Source organism: Mus caroli, unplaced genomic scaffold (assembly GCF_978045245.1).
Source record: "Mus caroli unplaced genomic scaffold, Mus_caroli_1 scaffold_19, whole genome shotgun sequence".
Taxonomy (NCBI): domain Eukaryota; kingdom Metazoa; phylum Chordata; class Mammalia; order Rodentia; family Muridae; genus Mus; species Mus caroli.
This window is the reverse complement of record NW_028227274.1, coordinates 21,160,460-21,182,755: the sequence shown is the minus strand read 5'-3', so window position 1 is coordinate 21,182,755 and position 22,296 is coordinate 21,160,460. Positions and strand designations below refer to the sequence as shown.

General features: G+C 48.3%; 2 protein-coding genes across 6 annotated transcripts in view; one reads left to right on the top strand and one right to left on the bottom strand.

Annotated features, from left to right (window-relative positions):
• Mapre2 (microtubule associated protein RP/EB family member 2) overlaps window positions 1–22,296 on the bottom strand; it is a 135,657-nt gene that overhangs the window by 5,536 nt on the left and 107,825 nt on the right. For all 5 annotated transcript variants that reach the window (XM_021150602.3, XM_021150604.3, XM_021150601.3 and 2 more), the window contains 2 exons: window positions 10,312–10,451; window positions 4,567–4,725 (listed from right to left, as the gene is read on the bottom strand). In XM_021150602.3, the coding sequence (XP_021006261.1) occupies window positions 4,567–4,725; window positions 10,312–10,451 (299 nt within the window). The remainder of the gene's footprint in view (window positions 1–4,566; window positions 4,726–10,311; window positions 10,452–22,296) is intronic.
• On the top strand, window positions 11,371–20,418 carry LOC147000234 (uncharacterized). The gene is made up of 3 exons (XM_085833716.1): window positions 11,371–11,376; window positions 14,101–14,636; window positions 20,331–20,418. The coding sequence occupies exons 1-3, from the start codon at window positions 11,371–11,373 to the stop codon at window positions 20,416–20,418; spliced, it is 630 nt and encodes a 209-aa protein (XP_085689842.1).

Sequence of the window (22,296 nt, the reverse complement as noted above, 5' to 3'; positions counted from 1 at the left end):
CAAGGCCTGAAAGCAGGAGGACAAGACTCCATTAAGCACAGAGCCAGGAACAAGCTGCAGGTCCTTGTTCCTCACCACTAGTCAGGGCTCCTCTCCTCAGGTCCAGGTTGAGGAAGGAGGTGGCTCTGCAGTCTGTAGCTGGAGAAAGCAGCCCCCCCCACCCCCACATACACACACCAGGCTGATGTGTTAGCCATGGGAAACTGCTGGCGATGACGCACACCCATGGAGACTGCTGATCTTCAGGACATGCTTACTGGACAATACTGGTTGGTGTAAATAGCAAACATGCCTGTTTAGCTGCTTTGCTAATGCTTAGAACACTCACAATGCCAGTACAGGCTCCCCAGCCACAGTCTGGTAAAACCTACGCTGAACACAGGACTAGTATAGTATACTGGTGTATCAGCAGATGAACACTAACAATTCTATGGTAGCCCCTGTACTTCTCTAAGTGTTCAGCTGTGAGCATTGCTACTCTTCTTTACTTTTACTCTACCCATCAGAAAGAGGCAGGTTGGGAGAGAGTGTCAAAGGCTGAGCTTGGCCACAATGGATGAAAAATGAGGTCAGAGGTCACCAGAAGCTGATGCTCCTGATCCCTAAACAGGGACACTCAGCCTCATGCCCCCATTTGGTGCCGGCCACTGCTGGCTGCTCTTTTCCCTCCCATCTTGGCTCTGTAACTGCTAATGTCCCTAGTCACAGTTCAACCTCCAACCCAAATGCCATCTTTGTAGTGACGTCTGCTGGGATCTCCAGGCAGTGTGTGTCCCACACAAGTTATTTATGTCTCCTTTGTCACATTTATCACAATCTGCCACATTTTCCACTCAGCTGAGTCCCTGGCTGTCTCCCTCCTTAGGCCCGTGAGTTCCTCTGAGGTAGTAGCTGTATCTATCTCTGGATAAGTAGAATTTCAAGACCAGTGGAGTGCACAGATGCCCCAGTGACAGAAACAGACTGTCTCAAAAAAGTCAGTCTTAAGTTCATTTTAACTGTAGCTTCCATGACAGTACCTCAGGAAATGAGCAATTTGTCAGCTGGCATACCTCTGCTAGCTGGCATACCTCAGCAAGCTGGTAGGCAGGCAGCCAGTGATTAAGCCAAGATACCTGTGGCCCAAGTTACATAAGGAGAAATATATTGAGGATAGTAAAGAGGCACTGTATTCCTGGTGACCAGTTCTCGAAACTTCCACTAGGCTTCTACACTTCAAAGCTGAATGACCTGATCACTGCTCTACACTGGAGTTTTACATCTACACATCATATTCTGGGGTTGCTTGACTCGAGGAGGCAGTGACCAGTTACCAGCAAAAAGAAAAATGGAAGATCCCCCAGTCGATACTCCTCCTGGGAAGTCAAGCCATGCTCAGACAGCTTAGTGGAAGAGCACACATGCAATCTAGCCTTTGATTCCTCAGCCCATCTTCCCCCTCTGGGAAAGCCAGACAGCCAGACACCTCTGCCATCTCAGGTGCTTACACATCCTCACGCTAAGAGCCTTAAGCAAAACAGAGGTATTTCTTCCTGGACTCCATACTCTTCAGATCCACACAGGAGCACAGACCTGCCCTCCACTCAGGGGTGGGGATGACCTGGACATAGAACACAACACTGGGACAAAAGGAGGATCTGAGGGTTGCGGGTGGGAGCGTGTAACGACACCGAGGCCACTGAGCATGTGTTTCCAGAGGGAAGCCCTAAACGGTAGGCAGCCTCTTTCTTAGACTCACTCCTAGTGCTGGCTGTGCTTTAGGGCAGCTGCCACGGGAGCAGGACCCATGCTCCTCAGAGATAAAGGCAGATGCTTGAAGACTCCAAAGTTTCTTGGATGACTCCTTGAGCCTTCAGCAGGGAAGCAGACCGGAGAGTGGGCCAGTGTGCACACACATGCTTGTGCACAGCATGGCACACATCCATCCAGCATGGTGTCTGTACACACATCTTCCCTTTCTTACTGTAGAAATGAGGCCTAGAAACCTTCGTCTTGGGTCTTGTCCCACCTGCAGCAAGAACTCCTGGTATACTGCGGATCAAATGCCTTATTCCCCATGGGAATCTCTTCCTGATATCTCATAGCCTGATATCTCGTGGGAATTTTCCAGACACAGAGTTACAATGTAATGTATCCTGAAGTAGAAACACTAAGCCAGGGACTGCATGTGAAGACACAGCTTCAGCAACACACAGAGTTGAAGTCTGTGTCCCTTCTGGATAATACTTGGCTCCTCTAGCTCTCTTTCTGGCTGTGGGATGGTTAAGTGGGTATGCCCATGTCCACGTCTCTCTTCCTTAACACATTTCTCTTCGCTTGATGATAATCCAAGGGCTAAGGTGCTGCACAGTGGTAAAGCCTGTTCCCAGCATGCACAAGACTGAGTTTAATCTTCAGTACCAATGCCCCCTCCTCCACCCCTCCCCAAATAGAGAAGGGACAGAGAGCTCAGGATTCAGACTCTAGTTGCTTACAAAGTACTGAAGCTCTTTTCTCTCTTTCCCTTTATCTAGAAAACAGGACACTATGTACTTGATACGATTCTCATGAGAGTTAAAGCATCTGCTAAAGAACTAAAACACAAAGGCCCAGGCGTCAGCTCAGACTCCAGGCATCTCAGTCAGGGTCTCGGTAACCCATTTGGCCTTGCTCACTGATGGCGCTTTATGCACGAGTGTTCCTGGGCCATCTGCTCTGTAACCATGCCCACAGTACAAGAATTGTAGGTGGCAAGGTACACTAGTGTGCAGGGGACTGGAACAGCAGAAAGAAACCGAGTGTAGACTTCTAGGAAGGGCCTCCTCAAGCCATTCCCTGGAGGACAGGAAAGTTCCTGCCCCAGGCTCACCTGCCTATCCAGCAATTCAATGGTGTCACACAATTCACCAGGCCACATTCCAACACCGGGTCTCCTCCCTCTTGGGATCAGTTCTGGCTTTGAGGAAGGTTTCCTTCCAGCCACGAGGGCACTGCTGGGAAGATCTAAGCACGCCTGCTGGCCTTGCTCCTGCTAGCACCCGCCAGCACAGATGGCAGCCACACACACGCAGTCTCATGTGGTGTGCTCATCTGATGTCATCTCAAGCAAGCTTTAGAGGCAGCCACTGAAACTGAGGTATACCTCAGTACGTCTACAGTGGTCCCAGGCACACTACAAACCAGCCTCCACTCGGAGAGCCACATTTGATGAGATCATCATGGCCCCGGGAATTAACTGGGCAGAGTCCCAAGGTTTCGAAATCCACATTTTGAGCTTCTAGTAACCAAGAAAGAAGTTACCAAAAACAATTTGAGAGAAAAGAAAGCAATGGTGGGGAGTTCCCAAGCACGGCACGGTTTCCTGCACGGATGGAAGTTCCCAAGCATGGGACAGTTCCTATAGCCGATGGACGTTTCTATGCTAGCACTTTAAGGCACACGTGGAACAAACATCTGCCTTTGGCTGGAATAAGAACATGAACTTTCTGGCAGCTCACTAACGCTCTGTGGGGATACTAGCACATGTGACTCTCCATAGTTCCCTCTGAGCACCCACAGGCCTCCAGGGCAGAGTGCCAAATACTTCACCAGCTTTGACCTAAGGTAAGGAGAAGCTGGACACCCAGCCCTGGCCTCTTGTCTCCTCCAATCCAGCTCTGTAGAAGGGGAAGCTTCAGTAGGTCTCTCACTTCCGCCTCGCTCGGGCCAGGCTCTCCCTCCTGCACATACAGACTGTTCTGACTCAGCAGTGTTTCTGTATCCTGACTGTCAACTCTTGGTCATAGTGTCCTTACTGACCCTATTGCCTGGTCTCCGCAGTCCTCCACACTCCTCTCTTCTTCCCTTTTTCTCTTCCTCTTCCTTCCCCTCTCCTCTTTTTCCCTTTTGTTGTTGTGCTGCCTTTTTGAGACTGGGTCTCACTATGAAGCCCTGGCTGGCCTGGAACTTGCTACGTAGACCAGACTGGCCTTGAACCCACAGAGATCTACCTGCCTCAGCCTCCCAGGTTCTAGGATTAAAGGCACATGACACCAAGCCTGGTTTCCATTTTTTAAAACAAAACAAAACAAAACAAAACAAAACAAAACAAAACAGGGTCCCATGTAGCCCAGGATAGCCCTGCATTCACTTTGTCTTCTTCACACTCCTGCCTGTTCCACCCTGCCCAGCACAAAGCTGGGTCTTCCCCTGTACACTTAAGTAGTGGCAGGTCCTACCTACAGAGAAGTCTGTCTGTAATAAAATTAGATGGCTATGGGGCTCTCAGGGATGGGAAAAAATTGTTTTCTCACTTAACCATCCTCAGAAAGCAGGTCTTCATACAAATCTTACTGCCCATTTGCTCAGTGAAGTGCTCTGTGTGTTTCAGTCCCAGTCTCTGCCTCTACCCAACTCCTCCCAAGTTAACTGGTGGATGCACATCCCACAGGCGAGGCAGAATAGGGCTTGATGACAAGCATATTTATTTCTCTGGGACCATCAAGGCTGCCAGCTATGTTCTAACATCACCGAGACCCCAGGGAAGTATTTAAGATGGCCAGGTGTGCTGCACTTTGAACTCAGGAGCCAGGGGCTCCGCACACCCACCTGTTCATCGGAAGCGTAGAGCACTTCCATTAGTCGCTGCACGAGGTCATCGTTCTCCTGCCCATGTTCTTGGCACAGCAGCTCAATCTCTCTCAACTTCCCGAAGTAGAAATCCCTCTCCTTCTCCACACCTTCTAGGGCGAGTTTCAATGAATGTACCTGCAGGAGAGTGGGGTAGAGTAAGAAAACCCCCAAGTAGAGTAAGAAATACCCAACCAGCTATGTCTGTGTACGATGGAAAACACACGGAGCCGGACACACACAGGAATGGAAGCACAAGTGTAAGGGAGAAGCAACAGGCTTGGCGGCCAGTCTCAGGAGCATGCTGAGTGTTCGCTACTAGAGAATTTATTAGGTAGTTGGGGTCTTCCATTCACCTGCATACCTGGACTTAGACAAGCCTTTCCTCTCTTGGTAACATGTGCTGAACCACATCTTGTTGCTATGATCTAGAATGTCTGTCTCTCCCTACAGTGTGATGGTCTCACGGGGCAGGGCCTTTGGGAGGTGAATGAGATCTGTGTATGAAAGATGCTTAGGGATCCTTCTCAGCATGGGGAGACCATGAGGACTAGGGCTTGGCTAGACAACTGATCTGCTGACATCTTTTAAAAAGTTTTTACTTATTCACTTTATATCCCACGCACTGCCCCCCTCCCAGCCACCCCGTCCCATAACTCTCCCCCGTAACCCTGTTCCCTTCTTCTCTGAGAGGGTGAGGGCCTCCCTGGGTATCCCCTGACTCTAGCACATCAAGTCTGTGAGGCTAGGTATATCATTTCCCACCGAGGCCAGACAACTGATGGGCTGATATTTTGATATCAGACCTCACAGCCTCCAATGGTAAGAAAGAAAATTCTGTTGCTCACAAGATACCCAGCATAGGGTATTTTATTACAGCATCCCAAACAGACTCAAACACTCACTCATAGTCTACTGATTAGGAAGGTAAGAGACTTAGTGTTTTCTTTTTTTTTTTTTTTTAAAGATTTATTTATTTATTATATGTAACTACACTGTAGCTGTCTTCAGACATTCCAGAAGAGGGCACCAGATCTCGTTACGGATGGTTGTGAGCCACCATGTGGTTGCTGGGATTTGAACTCTGGACCTTCGGAAGAGCAGTCGGGTGCTCTTACCCACTGAGCCATCTCAGCAGCCCGACTTAGTGTTTTCTAAGTGACCCTTTCTTTCTTCAGATCACTGGTATTAAAAGCCACTCCTCAGATGCTGAGTCAGAGCAGATGCATGCTGCCATCTCGAGGGCAGATCTTGGTGCACAAAGATGGGGCAGGGGTGACAATGGGGGAGGCTAGCTATGACAATCTGCCTCTGTTTGTCCAGCTCTGGTGGCTCTGTGTTATCACTGGAAGGGGAGGGTGGGTTTAGGGACCTTCTGGAGTTGTGAAGTTTCTAACTTCTGGGTCAGTGCAAGTTCTGGGCCAACAACCAAGGCAGGACCACATTGGGGTGGTATCAGTTCTGAAGAAGGGGGGGGGGGCTTTTGACTTTTAAATCTTAGGATGCAACTCTCTGACAGCCACGCACAGGTTCAAACTATGCCCTGTTTCTGGTCCCTGAGAACCTCCTCTTTTGTAATACTCTGTTTACATTTGTGTAGAGCAAAAATTCTAAATGGTGGATCATGACCCTGCAGTGGGTTATGTAACTGAATGTGTGTGTGTGTGTGTGTGTGTGTGTGTGTCTTACAAAAAATATCTGGTACTAGTAGAAGTCTGTGGTGTTCAACAGTTAAAATTTATTAGAAACCAAATGCACAGTGGATGTGAGGTGCAACTCCCCTGTGCTGCACCACATGCCTTCACTGATGCTTTGGCTTTGAACTTTGACGCTTTGCATGAGCATGCTCTTACGCCACACATAGCCAGCCAACAGGAGATGCCTCAACTCAGTCACTGCACACACCGTTTGGACAGAAACTTGATGCTCTAATTACAGAAAACAAACACCAGCACCCCTAGTTTATCAGACTAGTTTACCTGTGTGGCACTGTTAGATGAAGCAGCACCTGTGTTTAGTATGCAAATTTGCTTGCTTTTGCTTTTGAGACAGAGCCCGGTCTGGCCTGGAACCCACTGAGGTCCACCTACCTCAGCCTTTTGAGTCCTGAGATTAAAGTGTGTGCCACCATGTTAACTCCAAAGGATAAAATAAAAATTCTTTATGCTTTATTATCAGTTAATTTGCTTTGTATACCCTTTTATGGTCCTATAAACCTAGGGTCATTGGAAATTTCTAGAGCAAATGGCACTGTGGAAGAAATGAAGTCTCATGGTTTTCTTTAGGTGAAGTTTGCATATATATACATAAACATACACACACACATATATATATATATACATACATATACATAAATATGTCTTTATACATTATTTTTAAAAGTAATCACTTTTGAGGTACAAAATCTAAATCTCTTCTGTGTGTGTAAGTGTATGTGTTAATAGGTTGGGCCTTTGGTATATTACCCCTGCAATTACTGACATTTAAACACATACTGGTCCATGCAACCATTCCTTTACCCTATATCGAGCAAACAGATCTATGCAGGAGTCTATGTAGACCTCACAGGTGCCCTCATATAGCTACTTGAGAAGGTGAGAAGGTTTAGGTTAACCCTGAATTTTCATTCCTTTTAAGACAACATATCAGCAAAAATACAAAGTGACCAAGCTTGCATTTCAGGTAGAAAAAAACCTCCCCTAATTCTAGACGCTGTCTCTGAGCTTAGCTGTAGAATCCCTCCCAGCTCTGCACTGAGTCAGGCAGATGGATCATAGAGTGAGTGCAGCACCCCCAAGCCAAGCAGAGGCATGACATTAGCTCCTTTCCACAGATGCAACTTCAATGAGGGATTATTGTGGCCTGCATTTTGGGAATCAGAGGGCATCACTGCACAGGTGGCACAGCAGAGGGTAGGGTTTGTGACAGCAGAAGCCAATAGGAGCCAGCAGTTGCTGCCTGTTACACGGTGCTGGCCAGGCAGTAGGACCCAGACCAGAAGTGGGGTTGGGCTAAACCCTTCAAGGCCTACCTACCACAGTCAGCACCCTGCTTCTTCCAGCTAGGCCTCAGCTCCTAGTTTCCACAATCCCCCCTAACAGCACAGGATGGGGCCGTATTCACATTCAAATCACAGCAGACACGGAGTTAACCTCCAAAGTCCAGGCTTTGCCTCTGGATACAGCACGTGGTGGCTTCTGTGGAAGTATTCGATCTGAGCTGGACCAGACTGGTATTACTGATGTATTAGAGAAGGACCTGTCAACACCTCCCACCCACATAAACACTGGTGGCAACTGGGCATGATGGTGCACACCAGTAATTCTGGTAAATAAGAGTTAAGAGACTGAGGCAAGAGAATTGATTTGAGTTCAACACCAGTTTGGGCAACAAAGCAAAGAAAAAAAAATTCTTGCCAGTAGCTACTTTAAATGATCAGAGGTCAGGTGGCAAATTCAATTCCATTTGGATGGAATTATAGACGAATGCCAGTCTCTCTCCTTACAGGTCACAGCAGATGGGTAGGTGGCAGAGGCCGAGAAAAGTCAAGTTCAAAGGCCCCATAGTAGAAGCTTCCTTCCACAGTTTTCCGAACTCTTCCCAGGCATGTCCACAGACTGTGTGTGTCCTCCCGGAGGCGCCGGGACCACAGTGACTCCCATCTACTTCCTGCTGGCTAACCCACTGACCAGGAGGCATCCCGTCTCTAATCTTCTGTTTATGCCTCTTCCTCCCTCCACCTCTGATTCACGGCTATCACTGGAATTGCGCACCGCAGCGTGCTTTTGTAGTACTTCACGGGAGGCTCCCTGAGTAAAGGAACTGGGCCAAGCAAATGAAAGTTCCTTAGGTTTATGACAGTCGTCACTTTCTCTGTTACCACCATAAGTCATGGTCCTGCCTCTGCATTTCCACTCCGCTCTTCCTTCTCCCTGTGTTCTCAGTTTCAACACTGGGACACTTGTGTGGCCACCCATGAGCCTCAGGGCCTTCCTCCTGGGGGCTTCACAGGTGGGCACCCAGACTCAGGTCACCAGGAAAACCAACTTGGATTGAGAACTTAGTATCTGCCTAGGTTAGGTTGTGACTCACCTGTCCTCTGAAGGATGGAGTGGAGGTGGAGGAGGTGGGTATATTCGACCTCCTCAACAGTAAGGTATTGGGACAGGAAGCAGAGGGAAGCCTCTCTCAGAAGTACTCTGGGAAGGACAGCAGGCAGACTATTCCCCTCTCCTGTCCCTCTGTCCTCTCCTGAGTGGCCCTAAAAACTGACAAGGCCTTTTGGAAACAGACCCTCTGCATGTGATTTCAGAGTTTACAGAGCTTAGAGCCAGCCCCAAGGAGAAGAAGTGCCTGTCTAGTGTAGGCCACAAGGTACCAGGGACACTAAGGGACCGGAGGTTTCCACGTGGTCAGAATTTGGGCCACTGTGGCGTATGGAGGAGAGGGAGCAAGGATAGCGACAGGAACCTGAGCATGAGCTTCTAATGACTGAGGAAAAATTCGAGTTGCTTTGGGAAGGATCACAGATCTAGAGTACGATGAACTCAGGCTTGACTTCTACCAGGTCACTAAGGCTTGTGTGGAGTCTTAATCTTGTGGCCTGAGGCTCATTCTTGTTTTTTGTTTAATCTGAGCAGCAGTCATTACTGAAAACCGGCTGGCTCCAACAGGAGATGGGCAGGTAACAGAACATTCCACAGTTATCCAATCCGAGTCCAAAGGTGGCCTAAGACTTTGCCTTAAGTGCTACCTCAAGTGCTAGTGTTTCTAACTTGCAGCACCCTTCAGGCCTCTGCAACAAACTCCCGAGGAGAGCGCACACTTTCCAGACTCCTGCCTTAGCAAGCAGAAGACTCATGACTAGGACAGACTCGGCTGTCACAGATTCCTTCACAATCACAGGTCCCTGCTGCAGGAAGCAGGTGGCTTCTACAGTGGGGACAGCACTGCCCAGTGTTTTATTATTCTTAAGCTGTATAAAAAAATTAGGCATTACAAGTTAGAAAACATACCTATGCCTCTGGACCAAGTCCAGGGTCTCTTGCTTGCCAGATCTGTGTTCTACCACAAAGCCACACCCCACTCCTGTACTTACTTAAGGTTTCAAGTTGGAAATGTCAGTTGGTATAGCTAGGTGTACCATAATTGTAAGGGGCTATTAGGGCAGAGGAAATGTCTACTTAACACACAGCCGTTGTTCAGGCACCTTACTTATGCCACCGTAGGGGACTGGTGTTTTATTTAATTTTAGTACTAAGCTCTGCTGTCAGTAGCTTTAAATGAGGGCATGGCGTCACCCATTTTGCTATTGTTATACCATGGGAGTGAAGCATGGTCTCCATCACATAAAACAGGCTCAACCACTAGATGCTGAAAGGAAGGAAGGGATGGAGAGGGAGCCAGCTGAACTCTAAGGCAGCCATAACTCTTTTTAAACTGACCAGGAGTGGGCAGGCTAGGCCTGGAATTCAGGATGGGCCCTGAGGAACAGGGAGCCAGGAATGCAGGGCAGCCTGCATCAGGCTGTGTCACATCCCACAGCCTCATGCTTGGCGCCAAGCTTTGTGACTAATACTGCTCGTCACCGGCTTCTTGAGCAGGTCCTCCTAGTCTCACTGACTGTCTTGCCTTCTCTCCCTTACCCCAGGCCTGCCGGTGTGACCTCCTCACCCCTCACACACAGCACTGCTTCCCAAGACAAGGGTGGAGGCGATGAATTACCTGCTCATTGAGCTGTATGACCTGCGTTTCTAAATCTTTGTCAGATCTGGATGCAGAGCCACTGGATGAAGCCCTTTTGGCAGACGAGGGGCGAGAAGGTGTGGATCCTGGCTTAGATGCAGGACTTGACTTAGCCGCGCCTAGAAGCAAGCAGAATACATTATGAGTACAGTCAGCATGAGAGAAGATTTTCAGATACACTGCAAATGCATGATATAAAATGAGCTTCCTAAAAACCACAAGCAATGTGGCAACCCCTCCTCAATGCAGTCAGAGCATCAGCTTCAGAAAAAGCCACAGTGTAGAGCCTGGGGCAATAATGCACTGAGCCTGGACAGCAGCTGCTCCAGTGAGCAGGTTAACCCTTTCCCTCCAGGCTTCAGAGCACAGCTACAGTGAACCTGAGTAAGAGGAAAGACTGTGGGGGCTTCGGAGATGGTCAGTGAGTCAATCCTTATTGTCCAAGCCTGAGGACCTGAGTTCAAATCCCAAGAACCTCTCTGAAGCCAGATGTGATAGCCCAGGGCTCCTACCGTAAGACAGGAGGTAGAGACAGGCTCACTCTGTGACAAACATGGAGAGCCCTGTCTCAAGTAAGAGAGAATTTGAGGACCAACACCCTAAGTTATATTTTGTCCTCCACCTATGGTGCATGTATGTATGTGCCCTGACACATGACCGTATAAAAACACATATCACATACACATGAACGGTTAAAAGTAAGTGACAGGAAACGTTCTTTAGTCACCACAAATGAGCAAAGGCCCCATGACAGGTTCATACTTTCGAAGAAACACTGGCACACAGGTATGCGCTTTCTTGTACAGTACACTCTGTAAGGAAAGGACAGAACAGTGACATCTACATAGTAATGAGCACTCTGAGGTCTACTCTTGGCTTCTAAATGTCACCCTTCAACAAAAGGGCTTCTTGCAAAGCTGCTGATGGTGAAGAACTAGAAAGGTGAGCGCAGGACAGCTTGTGGCAAGACGTGAAGACGCTCAGGGCAAGGGGCACAAGACCAGCTTGGCGGGGGCAGCCTGCTTAGCATGAGGAATGATGGCCGTAAGTTATGAAATGCCTTGGAATGTGACGTCTATCAAGCCATGGGGAGGGAGGGGGTAAAGGGCTTATAAACTGACCACCAGGGAAAGCCGAGGAACTGCTAGAAGACAGATATGTGGTACCCGAGTAGAGAGAAAACTCCAGAGCTGTTCCTGAACGGGTGCTGAGGCTTTAGATGGGAGATGTGACATGTAAAAAGAGGGCCTTCATAGCTGGAGGTTTACAAAGTTCCTAATAACGGCACACTGTTATTTCAGGTGAGCCTTCACTCACTGGGCACACAACCTAGAGTGGAATTACCATCTAGAACCTAGCACAGGCATAGGAATGGCTTCTGCAGCCAAAACAGAAGCAGCTAGGTTTACACAAAGAAACCGGTGTACTTCAGAGTAGGAGCCGGCCGCTCTTCGGGCATGTGCCCTCAGCCCTTAGCTGTTGTTAGGACACAGTCCCAGACAGGCAACACTTCTGCGTCTCTTGTCCACACAGGATCTCCTGTGTGTTCCCTCTCCCCAATTAAAATTTCCACCACGATCTTTCATCCTCTCCCCTTCCAGAATGTTGTTAGAGGGCAAAGAACATGTCTTACGCATGTCAGCAACCCCAGTGCCTTGTAAAATGTTAGGCTAAATACATTTTGGTAAAGGAACAACTTTAGATAAATAGATAAACAGGCAATTAAAACTTGGTTTGTGGTTTCCAACTTCAGTTTCCAGTCTTTCTGACAGAGGCAAGGGATTCTAAAGGCGGGCAGGCAGCAGCAGCAAGTCTCAACCAACACCCTAATTACAACGTAGCCAACAGAAAAGCTGTAACATTTATAAGATGTGTCTTCAGGTGCCCGGAGTCACTGGTTACAAATGGGAGTCATCCACACCTCTGGGAAGTCTTAACAATGTCACAGCCTTTAAAAAATATGCCCTTTTGTTACAACAAGGGGAAAGGAACCTTCTTTCAAAGCACAGGGAAAGGGCCAACAGACTTGAGATGATTAGATATGAATGACCTAAATCAGTGTGCATTCTGACAAGGGCAATCAGTGAGCCCAGAGACCTCACTAAGTACAGAGCAGGCTCAGGGTACCTGGGAAGTGTGGTTTGCTTAGAATGGACAAACTGCTGTAAGAGCCTTTCTCTCTGGAGAGGCCCACACAGAATTCTAGAACCTGACTTCCCAGTTCTGCTGCACAACTCCTTAGGCTGTAGAACAGACTAGGGAGGAGCGACAGGGAGTATGAGACCTTCTCAGACAGCCACCAGCCTAGTAGCAGGGAAGACCACTTTTGCAATGATAAAGCCCTTTCAGTTTTAACAAGATTGGCATTTGAATAGATAGGAAGTCTAAGGGAAAGGTTACAGAGAGCTGCTTATCTAAAAACTCATATTAAGTGTCTGCCGTGGCCATGCACAAGGACTGCTAAAATGATAAAGGTACAGCCTCTCCCAGAGAGACAGTCACCTAAGATTCCCCAGGTATGGTACCCTCTTGGCCTTCTTGGGAACAGGCCAGTGTTCTGGGATGCCATACCTGTCACACTGGGGCTCTATCTCCTCTGCATGCAGTGCCCCTCTTCTCCCCATGTCTGATCTGTCTCCTTTGAGTAACTAGGCCCTCCATCCTTTCTTCAGGTCTCAGCTTGTGCTGCCGAGACCCCTGGAGGGCACAGTGACTTGAACTTTTTCCCGAGAGGCTGTACCTACTACACAATTGTGGTGACACCCGAATGCCTTGTCTTGCACTGGACATAACTCCATCAGGCTGGAACTGCATCTGTTTTGTTTGTCACTGATAAGTACAGCGAGTGCAGTGCCCGACTTGGATGCTGTCTGCACGGCCAGAACACCCAGCAGAGACAGTGAACCAGCGGTGACACACAGAAGCTTTGAGGTACTGATGCCAACGTCAAAGTCACTGACTGGAAGAGCCAACAAGAAAGAAACCATTTGGGCGTCAGCCTTCCGGCTGGGTCCTCCCTCTGTTTTCTTTCCAGGCCCCTTTTGTAAGTTATGATGTGGGGTTCTTTCCACGTGGAATCTGGCCAGTCCGCTGACAGAGTGAGTACAGTCAGCTGATGTCTGGGTTATGAGCCAGGTGGCTGGTGTCGAGCTGTCCATATCTCTGTCACTGGCCTCTGCTCACAGAAGGGCCTTCCTAAGAGAGTGCATATACACTTCTCACTCCAGGCAGTTCTCCCTAAGTAGGTCATCAAAATATGTGGCAGTGACTAAGCTCAGGTTACCAGGAAGTCATGGCCTTACACTTTGACATCAGTTCCAAGAGAAAAGAACAGAGAAGAGAGAGAAGGCTATTAAAGGTTGTCCACGCAGAGCTCCCACTAACTGTGACTTCAGGGTACTGTCAAAATGAAGTCTGAAACAAACTGAACTGTTAGCTACAGAGGGGAAGGACCATTGCAAAGGGACAGAGGCTGGGGTGACACACATGGCTCATGGGAGAGGTCAGAGCTGGTGGTTGTGGGGCTGTAGTTAAACTGCCTTTGCTTGTGGGAACACACTCTCACTGTGGCCAGAGCTCAGCAGAACCTCTCTGTGGGTCTGGTTCTCCCAGCCCATGGGCTCAGCCTTCACAAAGCACTGGTTTCTTGGACCCTAAAGGCCAGCTGGGACCCAGGAACCAGGCCTTTCACGCTGTATCATCAGCATCCCTCAGGGAACCCCAAGATGAGAAGGAGGAAGGCATGAGAGTCAGACTTGGAGCTGCCAGCTGCTCCACCACCTACGTATACACACACATGCATATGTACTTTCTCACACATACACACACACTCTCTCTCACATACTCTGTCACACCCATTCACACACTTATTCACACACACATACCACACATACTCACACACACGTACATGCTCTCTCTCTCTCACATATACACTCTCTCACATACTCTGTCAAATTCATTCACATACCACACACACACACACACAAATACTCTCACATATACAAACTCTCTCTCACATACTCTGTCACACTCATTCACATACCACACACACACACACACACACACACACACACACACATATACTTTCACACATACAAACTCTTTCTCTCTCATACTCTCAGCCACACTCATACACATACTTATTCACACATACTCATTCTATCGCTCTCACTCTCATACACACTGTATCACATACACACTCTTTCACACATGCATGCTCTCCCTTTCTCTCACACTCATAGATACACATATTCTCTCATACACTCATTTACACTCATATATACACACACACTCACAGGGAGGGGGCGGAAGCACAGCTCCCACATGGAGGACATGGAGTAGAGCACACATTTGAAAAACCTAGTAACAGATCAAAAGGACTTTTCGCTTGATATTTCAAATGAGGGAGATTGTTTGGAAAGAAGCAGATAGAGAAAAATCAATGACAAACGAGGATGTCGCCCTAGTGATAAGCACGAAGTATAGAATAAGGACATCTTAGCACCACATTGCGTACAAGTCTGAGTGTCACATGTCAGCTCCTCGTCAGGAGGCTGCAGAGTGGGTGCTTGACTAATAGGGACAGACTTAAGGACCCACGTGTAACTCACACACCCAGAGAGACACTTACCCTCATGTACCTCACACACCCAGAGAGTCATCACACGCAAAGGACCCTCATGTAACTCACACACCAAGAGAGACACCACACGCAAAGGAAGACAGTTGTGATCTTTGGCTTCCTCTCGTTCGCTGACGCCATTGTTTCTTTTCCGAGTACTGCAGTAAGTAGGTAGTGCCTTCAAGTTCACCTCAGCTCAGGATACTCTGCTTCTTTATTAGCCAAGCCCTTTTTCCTCTTTTACTTTAAACAACCACACTCTAAAGTGTATCTAGCTTCCAGGTCCAGGTATTTTTTTTCTTACTTGCTGGGACCAACCATCCTAAGGATGTTATCAAGGAAATGTAGCAATCTGTATCTGTAGTTATAATCCAGTTATGTAAGCTAATATTTGTTTTTCTAGCCTTCTCAGGTGCTCCCGTCACCTCATCTAGTGGCCAAGCCTGGCTTTAGAGGCCGAGGTCCTCAATGGTGGCTGCCTTCTTTGCAGCCGAAATGCTCATCCTGACTAGCGAATCTGCTGCTGTATCTTCCCAGGTCTTATGCTTCAAGCGTGCACACGTGGAAACCATCCTGACTTTTCAAGGCCATGCAGTCACCCTGACTTCAATTCAGATACAGATTTTTTTTTCCCTTACAGCTATCAAACACTTCAGTTTCTTTCAAGCTACATTTGATGGTGTCCTGAGACCATAATTAGCAGTAGCTCTGTTTCAGACACAATTGTCCTGCCCGTAAGCTTTTCTACACCCCTTTAATTTTCCCTTTCAAAATAAAAAGGGGGTTCAGAAGCAGAGGAAAATGGACATAATCTCTGGCCGAGCCCCTGTAATTCTCAAGCACTTCCCCACCGGAGATGGACATGATTCACAATGCCTGTCTTTGAGCAGTCCCATCTTAATGAATGCTTTTAGGATTTGGGGCATAAATATGATTCTAAGATATTTTAACCACGGTTGTAAAAAGGAGTGAGTGGCTTGATTCAGTGTCTTGATGGAGTCAGAGCATCGCTGTGTCTAATGTCTGTAATTAGTAGCTTGCTTGATGTGTATGGAAAATGCTGCATTTTGGAGAAAGGAGGCTGGGTAAAGTTCAGAGAGGAGAAAGAAGCAAACGAAAGCAGTGCCGTCGTCTCTTCTCTCCCTGGCCAGTGCTGTCTATCTCTTCTCTCCCTGGCCAATGCCGTCTATCTCTTCTCTCCCTGGCCAGTGCCGTCTATCTCTTCTCTCCCTGGCCAGTGCCGTCGTCTCTTCTCTCCCTGGCCAGTGCTGTCTATCTCTTCTCTCCCTGGCCAGTGCCGTCGTCTCTTCTCTCCCTGGCCAGTGCCGTCTATCTCTTCTCTCCCTGGCCAGTGCCGTCTATCTCTTTTCTCCCTGGCCAGTGCCGTCTATCTCTTCTCTCCCTGGCCAGTGCGTCGTCTCTTCTCTCCCTGGCCAGTGCCGTCTATCTCTTTTCTCCCTGGCCAGTGCCGTCTATCTCTTCTCTCCCTGGCCAGTGCTGTCGTCTCTTCTCTCCCTGGCCAGTGCCGTCTATCTCTTTTCTCCCTGGCCAGTGCCGTCTATCTCTTCTCTCCCTGGCCAGTGCTGTCGTCTCTTCTCTCCCTGGCCAGTGCCGTCTATCTCTTCTCTCCCTGGCCAGTGCCGTCGTCTCTTCTCTCCCTGGCCAGTGCCGTCGTCTCTTCTCTCCCTGGCCAGTGCCGTCGTCTCTTCTCTCCCTGGCCAGTGCTGTCTATCTCTTCTCTCCCTGGCCAGTGCCGTCGTCTCTTCTCTCCCTGGCCAGTGCTGTCTATTTCTTCTCTCCCTGGCCAGTGCTGTCTATCTCTTCTCTCCCTGGCCAGTGCTGTCTATCTCTTCTCTCCCTGGCCAGTGCTGTCTATCTCTTCTCTCCCTGGCTAGTGCCGTCGTCTCTTCTCTCCCTGGCCAGTTCTCTAAGACTTTAGAGACTCTTCTCATAACCTGGGGGACTCCTTTTACCAAGCCATAAATGGAAAGTAGCTAATTACATGACATTAATATTCATGACAAGGACATTAGTGTTAAGTATATGGGCACACGCATCCATCCCCCCACCCCAACTCAAAGCCACTGACCTCTTCCTTACTTTGAGGGACTGTTCCTCTCCTGTTCCACCCCCACAAGCTTCCTTCATTAAAACCCCATAGAACAGCTGAAACACAGCAGGCAGGCAGACAATACCTCACAAATGCACTGATTAATCATTCGTGGATAAATCTGACATCACTTCCTGGTCCCCTTCACCTTGGCACACGTATTTTGTCTTTAAATTGTGATAATGAACTTGCTTTAAAATCAAACAAAAGGCTAGGACTGGTGGAAAGCAGCTGGGCTGGACTGATAGATGAGGAGGGAGGCCCCATGGTCACAGGAAGGCCTTCCTCTGATTAGTTGACACCAGAGTCACCAGACGGCAAGGAGACAGACCACTCCATACAATACTGATTTCTACAAAATTCAAAGAATAAACATTAATTTTATTTTGCAAGGGGGAAAAAAAATCAAGTCTCAGAGGTGGCAAGGGTTCAGTCCCAAGGGAATTTTAACAGGGTCCTGGGGTTTTCAAATTCAGAGCCCTTCTGGCTCTGTCTTCGCCAAGACAGACTGTGGCAAAGTCAGGTTGCTGCTCTTCATAAGTTAATATCAGCTGATAACAGGAGCCATTCCTCTTGGAGCAGCTCACAGGGCTGCACAGAGCATGAACCACACTGATCCTGTGGGATCTGTCAGCTCGTCTTGGGGTGACTGTGAGATGTGGTACTTACTAGCAGAGCCCTGTGGCCCCATGGGTCCAAAGGACCCTTGACCTGCTGCTAGCTAAGAGGGGTAACTCACTGACACCCTACTGGTTTTAAGTTCAGGACAGGAAGAACAGTGTTGCTTTCTAGAGTTGGGAAGATCACGGGAGTAAAAACACAGACTACCTAGGGATGGAGAGATCTGGCTCAGTGTCAGAAACGCTTGAGGCTCCCAATACCCACAGCAAGAGGCTCATAACCACTTACAACTCCAGGTCCAGGGGATATGACCTCCTGTTCTAGTCCCCAAGGCCACCTGTATGCATGTGGTACACTTAAACTCATGCAAACACAATCACACTAAACAAACAATCTTTAAAACATGGGGACCCCCCTCCCCCTTGGCTTTTTAAGACAGGGTTTCTCTGAGTAGCACTGGCTATCCTGGGACTCACTTTATAGACTAGGCTAGCGTCAAACTCATAGATCCACTGCTCTCTGCCTCTGTAGTGCTGGGATGAAAGTTGTGTGTCACTACCCTGGCTTAAAATCTGGACAACTTTAACCCTGAAGCCTAGTACATAGCACTCACTTTGTTATTAATGTCATTCCTCAGCAAATGAGATCTGGCTTAACAAAGCATTCAAACGTACTGGCTTCCTATTCCAAACACTAGAAAATGAAACAGCAGTGCTCAAAGAAGAGACTCATTCTACTGGAACCTCCATAGCTCACTATGCGCTCCAAGGCCTCCATTGAAGGAGAGACACCAAGGAAACTACAGTGAGTATCAGTGAGGTAGTGTCAGCATGTGCTTATACTACCTCTCTCCATTAACTAATTAATCAATCAATCAATCAATTATCATGTAGCTTGCAAACTAAATAGACTGGCATCAAATAGTGAACGAAACACAAATGAGGCCTGTCTGTGTGAAGTTCCCGTTCCATCCGGGACCATGGCACTAAACAGTAACACAATAAGCTGGTAAGTAACAGAGCCAACGAGAGCACCCCTGCACCTGCAAGTAGAGCAGGAGGGATGAGGGACCCAGTTGCATGTGTGAGGAGGGTTGGGCTGGGTGGCAAAGTGATTTTACGTAGGCTCTTGGTCTTCTCCAGTTTCAACTATTCTCTTAGACCAGCAGGGTTCCCACAGTCTGCTCAGGAACTCTATGGATCAACAGGGTAGCAAAAGCCATTGGTCAGGTGTGTGTGTGTGTGTGTGTATGTGTATGTATATGCATGTGTGTATGTGTGCATATACATACATATGAGAGTGTGTGTTGGAAGAGGGAAGCTGGGCACCTTGTTTTAATAGTCTTACTCCTCACAGAGGGTAATGGCTCTTAGAATGTCCTCCAGGATCCCTACAAAGGACACAAGAGGCAGGGGTCATCCTTTGATCCTCAAGACCTCAAGGAGAGGGCAAGATGTAAACCAAGATAAAGATGTGCTAGAAGCCAGCAATGTGGCAAGTAGGGAGAGAAACAGGCTGTGTGGAGGCCTAATCTGTTTGGGTTCTGTCTCACCAGTTCAGGGGCCAGCTCAGGTTGCTGTGATAGAGAATGCACCGGGCAGAGATACAGAGACACACTGGAGGGTGGATGCCCAGGTCTTCCCAGGCTTCCAGGATCCAGGACCCTGGGGCAGAAGGGCATGTCCCAATGCTGGCTTTCACAGGTTACTTACTTCTCTGCTCTCAGAATAGACTGTGAGGGCAGACCCACAAAAGGCCAGCAAGGAGCACTGCAGTCATTCCTCTAGGAACAGTCACCACAGATTTTGTTTTGTTTTGGACAGTGTTTGAGATGTTGCAGTTTAAAAACCTTATTCTACACCATTTACTGCAGCTGCCAGATGCCCATCTTTACACAATCTATGTTTTGTGTAATGTTAATGTTAACAGGAGGAAAAGAAAGGAAACATTCTCAGATGGATACCATGTGCTATTGATTCCATAGGGAGAGCCAAAGGGGAGCCAGGCAGAGGCGGGCGGGGTGTCAGCCACGCCCAGTCACTGCTTTGGGGTCATTATACAACATGATAAACGGCTCTGCCCTGAGAGAACCCATTATAGAGGCTCCCTGAAAGGCAGGCACCCTCACTGCAGAGGGTGTGGCTGTCACAGAAGAGTAAGCAGTACCGGAGGACCCCTTAGGACCCCTCCCCCAGCTGACCAGCCTGCACAAAGGCAGCCCGTGGGATGGATGGGTAGAGGCTGAGCTCACAGCGCATGCCTGAGTGGGGGCCCTGACATACTGTCTCTGCTGCCCTGCTCATGGTCCCTGCCGGTGACGATGTGCTTATTTTTAGGAATCATGTGATTCTCCAGTATTTTCCAGACTCTGCTTGAGTCACTTTGGTTTCAGAGAATTTCTCACAGAGGGGAAAATGCAAGGAAATGCTTCATGTCTTGAAATGGCTCAGGATTTTGAAATCATAACTTTTAAATAGCTATTTCAATGTGGAATGTATATTTTGCAATAAACTGCTGACTTTCCATGCTTCTCACACCTAGGAGGAAGATTAATCCAGCTTTCAAACATATCACATGCCAAAACCAATCACCACCTTGGTTAAGTTTGTATTTTTCAATTGCCCTCAGAGAAATAAAAACAATGAGGATTCTTTCACACACACACACACACACACACACACACACACACACACCCTGCCCCGCGAGGGGTTCCCACATCCTATCCCAACGCTAACTGACAGCAGCGGCCCCTTGCCTGCTTTCTGCAGTAACGGGGAAGGGAGTGGCTGATGGAGCCAGCAGAATGAGCCAGCCCACAGAGAATAAAGACACACAGGCATTGCCATGACAACACCATCGTGGGCACCACTGTACTTCTGGCATGCAGGTCTTATTTATGGAAGTTTATGAAGTAACATGGCCATTTCTGGGGTACCTCTGTACTTAATTACTTTAGATGTGCGGTCTTCAGCTTCAGTCTGAGTGCCTGTCGACATTTTCTGATGGTAGCAAGCCTGCTGTGTTCTTCCAATAACACAATCTTGTCTGTACTTCCCAGAAAAGTGTCAGAGCTCAGGAAGTAAGAGGATGAGCAGAGCACACTTCAGCTATCCAGTCTCCTTTACTTACCGCATCTGGCTTCTGTACCAGGGTTTGCGGCTTCTACCACCAATTGCCTACCAAGCCAATCACACATGCGCCTTATCAGGTTCCCAACACTGTCTTTCCCCTCACTTTCCATATCCACTAATCATTGTTCTGTGTTGACCATACCTCCTTGAAGTTTTCATAGCACACACTGCAACCACCATGCATTTTCTCTTCTCCACAGTTAGAGGTAGTCTTGAGGTAGTAAGCTTGTATACAAGCACGTCTCCTCTGTGTATGCTCTCATAAAGGCAAATACTGCTTTTGCCTTCCAATGGCTCCCAACAGACCCCACTATAAAAGTATGAGCTCTGTGATCCTCTGTGACAAACAGTCTTGAACACGACACCCGTTCTAGTGGTTTCTTGTCTGCTGGTGTTTACACATTTGTAGGACACGCATCCTAGAACATGGTGGTGGTAGGGGATCGAGAGACTTCAACAAAGGTGATGGGAAGGCAGGCTTACTATTCTGTCACTATGTTTAGGACTCTTGCTAGCACACACACCAGACAGATGCTCCCTGCTGCTCATGAAGGGGCAGTTGCTGAGGACTAAGCATTTTGTGGGAAAGCCTCACAAATGAGTAGTGCAAGTGACCTCCAGGAACCAAGCACGAGTGGCCTACGGAAAGAAGCCAGAGAGACTCAGCCCCATAGGTCCATGAAAAGACAGCTCCAGACTTTCTCCAGGTGAACCACTGATGAGATCCTGGCCCCGTGGATGTTGGGTTGCTGCCTGTGGGTTCCAGACCAGAGAACCCAGCTGAGCTGTGCTGCGCTGTGAGATTCCACCTTCGCTGTCTTAAGGTACCAACTTTGACATATTTATTTATTTCTGAAGGCAGTAACAAGGGACCTGTTTACCACATGAATGAACACATTCTCTTGTCACCACAGTTCTGTCCTGTCTGGAATGTTCTTGGCCATACCTCTCATCTTGGCTCACCTCTACTCATCCTCACGTCTCAGCTGAGGTTTTCTTTTCTCAGAAAACCTTTGTAGAGGCTGCAAGGCCAGTTTGGGTGGGCTTCCTCAGTACACTCCTGGAGTGAGCACTCTCTCCTCAGTTTCCTCCCGGGACAGCAATCCCTCCAAACATATGGGTCTTGTTGGGATCACTGTGTGCCCTCAGAGTCCCTTACAATGTCTCAGCCATACCTTAGGACCACGTGACTGAATGTGATTCAAGCAGAGCTGTCACAAAAATGCAAGGGGCCAAAGAAATAATAACCATTTGCTGGTTCTGGTATTTTCTTTTCTTTTTTTTTTGGTTTTTCGAGACAGGGTTTCTCTGTGTAGCCCTGGCTGTCCTGGAACTCACTTTGTAGACCAGGCTGGCCTTGAACTCAGAAATCCGCCTGCCTCTGCCTCCCAAGTGCTGGGATTAAAGGCGTGCGCCACCACGCCCGGCTGGTTCTGGTATTTTCTAAGCTGTTATGCAGATGCTGTGTTGTTTTCTGGGTT